Here is a 4146-nt window from a genome sequence, read left to right on the forward strand (position 1 = left end):
ATGAGACATAAAGAATATTTGCTTCTCTTTCATTTGAAATTTGAAGTGCTTCAGCAGCAGCCTTGCTTTTAGCATGAAGGGGAGAATATTTTGGAATTCTAATTGGATATTGTCCACCTTCTTTGCCTTGTTTTCTGTTGCAGAATATAATGTGGCTGTGTTTGTGACCAACCAGATGACTGCTGATCCAGGAGCAACTATGACGTAAGATACTTTTTCTCTTTTTTAAAAAAATAAAATTATTCTCTTTTATATTACATATTTAACAGAAATGAGAACTGAGATTGTATGGAGCAAGAGGCACCAAAATGAAGGTTCAGACTGGTCATTGGTCCCTCTGGCATGATGAATCATTCATGGGTGACACCTATAGGTTTCTCTCTGTTTTCATAATGAGGTTTTTTATGTTTACCTGCTGCCTGGCATGATGGCTTCTTTCAATGTGACTTGAATGAAGAGAACAAGCCATAAGTAGTATTGAAAAAGCACCCCATTTTGTTTTGGAGCAGCTTATATATGAAGTTTAAGGTGTGTATTTCTTGAGCCTCTTGAATTTAACGAGAGGAAAATTATGCCAGCATTGAACATTTGAACATCCTATCTTGAGGCAAGTGTGTTAAAGTCCTTTTTTCATATATTTACCTGTTTATTATTCATTACTGAGTTCAATATGCCTCATCTGACAATTAATCATGGTATTAACCTATGGAATTTGCACAGTGATGAATCATCACAACTTTCTTGCTAATTTAGCTTTCAGGCAGACCCAAAAAAGCCCATTGGGGGCCACATCCTTGCTCATGCTTCGACTACCAGGATTAGTTTGAGGAAAGGGAGAGGGGAGCTGCGTATTGCAAAGATATACGACAGGTAAATCACCTTTCCTTCGCAGAAAGGAAGCTGTGTCATGGGCAACCGTAAGGTGACAAAGTTTATGGTACTGAAATATAACAGCTTGACAGCTGATTCATGGTTTCAAACTAACCATGTTTCTGGATGTAAGTTGAAAGAATATCTGAAAGGACAAACTAATTAACAGACTTAAAGTTGTCTTGCATATCGCATACATTACATGACATAATCTTTCATCATAAATCTCCCTAGATGCTCACCTCTTAAAGATGACCATCAAATAGTTTGGAAATACTGGTGGTCCCTTGGCAGGAAAATTCCAGAGCTGTTAGTAATTTAAGTTTTGCTGACACAATTAGTTTCAGTTTACCTGGTAAGCTGTGGCATACACAAGTCATTAAAATTCACACTAGTGGAACTGCATGGGGAGAGCGCTGGTCATGAACTAAGAAATTGAAATGAGAGTTTGCAGACAGAATCTTTCCCTTTCCTGCACCTTTTCCATTTCTCTCCCTCATGTTTGTTATTTTCCAAGAGGTGGATTTCACATTTTCTGATCTTGATAATATTGATCACATTCTAAAGTTTGCACATAGGCATGAAGGTATTCCAGGTTGTTTACACTTGTAACATTTTGGGGACTGTTTCACAGCTGCATTTAACATGGGGAAACCCACAAGTTTCTTGGGTTTGTTTTTTCTCCCCAGCCCCGAGATGCCTGAAAATGAAGCCACATTTGCAATAACTTCTGGAGGGATTGGGGATGCCAAAGAATAGGCAGAAAAGCAATGTAAATATACAGCTGAAAACCACCTGGGCAGTTGGGGTGAAGATTTTTGCAAGGTCACCGACTGCCTGGCTGAATTTTTATCTTTTGGGAACCATTTGGGATATTTTGGGAGAACATTGGGATGAACTCTGTACAATTCAGTTTTATTGATCTTAATAGAATTTGGTTCATTTAGGGTCTTAATTTTTCGATTGAACTTTCCACAAAGATTTAAGAAAAAAGCTTGTGAATTGTTCAAAGAATCCTTTTCCTATATTTTGTGAAAATCAAAGCTGTCCTTTCACATGAGATTAATATACTCTTTTTTAGTTTTTTTTCAAAGAGGGTGTCTATGTGGTAGAATTCAATAGTGTGAAATGGAACGGAATTGGAATAAACTCATTTATAAATTTGACATAAATGGATAGAAAAGGCAGTGGCAGGAGGAACAGCCTAAGAACTTGATGGACTCTCATGTACCATAGAGGAGTAAGTTGCTTTGAAAATATGTTTTTAAGCATTTTTATTTCAACTAGATAATTTTTATATTTTTATTTAGCATTTTCTACTTTTTGGAGATAATGTTTTAAAACTGTTCTTACTAAAGTTAAAAATAAAGATTATGAATTAGAACAGCTCTCTGCTTATATTTGGGTGCTTTGAATCAAACCCTGCTCTCAATAATCTCACTGATCTTTCATGACAGAAATAAACCAGATGCAACCCAACATTTTAAAACCTAGTTCTCTAAAGAAACAAACTTTATGTAATTGCCTTGTCAGTCTCCTAATATATGTAAGAATATTAAAGATTACTATGTTATTATTAAAAAGCAGAAGAAAAAAACCCAGTGGCTAGACAGGGGAAAGAGGCTGACCCAGGTACTTAACACAGAGGGAAAGGCACTTACGACTTAGCTCGCTGAGGGAGCGTGCCTGCAGGCCAGCCAGCACAGGCAGACCTCCAAACTAGCCAGAGGTGTATATGATGGGGGGCAAGATAAGAAGCTGGGAATAAAAAAAGAAATGGGGGATCAGAGGACAAAATACCAGTTCAATCTGCATTACCTCCAATGCTAACAGAATTGCTTGTTTTAAAATAAAGATTTATGTATTAGACATTTTAAGGGAAGGCCTTACTTTGTCCTCTTGTATAAAAATGCTGATTAGAATGGGTCTGACTTTGGTGTCTGGTTAGAAAGCTTCTCCTCGCTGATACAAGAATTTTTTCATTTTGATTAACTAACACATGTAGGAGAACATAAAGTAAAAAGGCAGCAGTGACCAGAAATTCACCCAAGAAAAGCCTGATGCTGTAAGCCAGGTTTTACCTTGTGACAGAGCTAGAGAGAAAACCACTTGCTTGAGTGGTTTCTTAACATCTCTTACATTTGATACTTTTCCTATTTTTCACAGTGGAGAGAAGTCTAGAGACAAAGGCAGGGGGATTGGCTGATCTGAAAGAGCCCTGACTAGATCAGCCGTCGTTATTTAACACAACATCTAGCTCTTCGCATGTGCCAGTCTTTCCCAGACCAAGCATCAGTGTCAGTGAGGGCTCATGGCATTACTTGACTGAGGCTGGGTTTGGCTGATGTACACTGATCACCCACCAGACAGGGCTTCTCGTGCTAGGACGCACCAACCAGCCACTTGTCGGTAGGTGCTACAAATATGCACTCAGCACTAAAGAATTTATGGCCTATGCCACGTAGTTGCCTCATGGCTTATTTTATGTCTTAGCTAGAAGTCTCTGGTTGATTTGGGAATCGGGCCATGAACATGCTGTGCCCGGCATCGAGTACTTCAAATCATTTCTTTGACCACTTGCAGTAATGCCACAGTGAGCAAAGTTCATTTACTTTCTGGAGAGGTTGCCAAGAACCTCCTGCAGCTGCAGAGGGGTGTGTGTGACCAGGGCCTGCCAGCACGACCCACGCTGGGATCCGTTATGCCATTTTTTCCCGGCCTCATGGTACTCAGGCGAACGCAAACATCATGGCTGCTGTCGCTCCTGCTACGGCGCCACGCCAACATCATCTGCCAGAAAAAAAAAAAAAAGCGCAGGAAAAACCCAAACCCGCCGGACCCACGCGGCCTCGCCGGACCCGCCGCGGAGGCCCGAGGGGCTGCTCCCCGCCCCGCCGTGCCGGGCCACCACCGCCACCCCGGGCTCCCGTTATTGTCTCCTCAACCCCGCTGCCACCCTCCACGGGGCCAGCGGGCGCATGGGCGAAAGGCCGTATTCTCTAAACCCGACTACGCTGCAAAATTAACGTAATCCTCCGACCCTGCCTGCACAGTCCGCGGAAGAATTTTACGCAAACCGCACGGGCTCTTCCTGGCCTACGCCAGCCTAAGTTACACAACTTGCGTACGTCGTGTATTTACGTAACGTACGCCTCAGCTTAGGTTTTCCCTACCGCCCAGAAGGGGTTACGAGGTTGACTCCTTGCGTAGCAGACTTTGAGGAATAGGGAGAGCGTTACTCTCCTCCCTTCCTTCCTCACACGGGGACTCGGCTCA

At 41.9% G+C, this 4146-nt stretch overlaps 1 protein-coding gene across 1 annotated transcript in view; it reads left to right on the forward strand.

The window, feature by feature from the left end:
• DMC1 (DNA meiotic recombinase 1) overlaps positions 1-2125 on the forward strand; it is a 33587-nt gene extending 31462 nt beyond the window's left edge. The window contains exons 18-20 of the mRNA XM_054811162.1: positions 144-204; positions 754-870; positions 1560-2125. Coding sequence (XP_054667137.1) covers positions 144-204; positions 754-870; positions 1560-1629 — 248 coding nt within the window. The 3' untranslated portion in view covers positions 1630-2125. The remainder of the gene's footprint in view (positions 1-143; positions 205-753; positions 871-1559) is intronic.
• The last annotated feature ends 2021 nt before the right edge of the window (positions 2126-4146 follow it).

Source organism: Grus americana, chromosome 1 (assembly GCF_028858705.1).
Source record: "Grus americana isolate bGruAme1 chromosome 1, bGruAme1.mat, whole genome shotgun sequence".
Lineage (NCBI taxonomy): Eukaryota > Metazoa > Chordata > Aves > Gruiformes > Gruidae > Grus > Grus americana.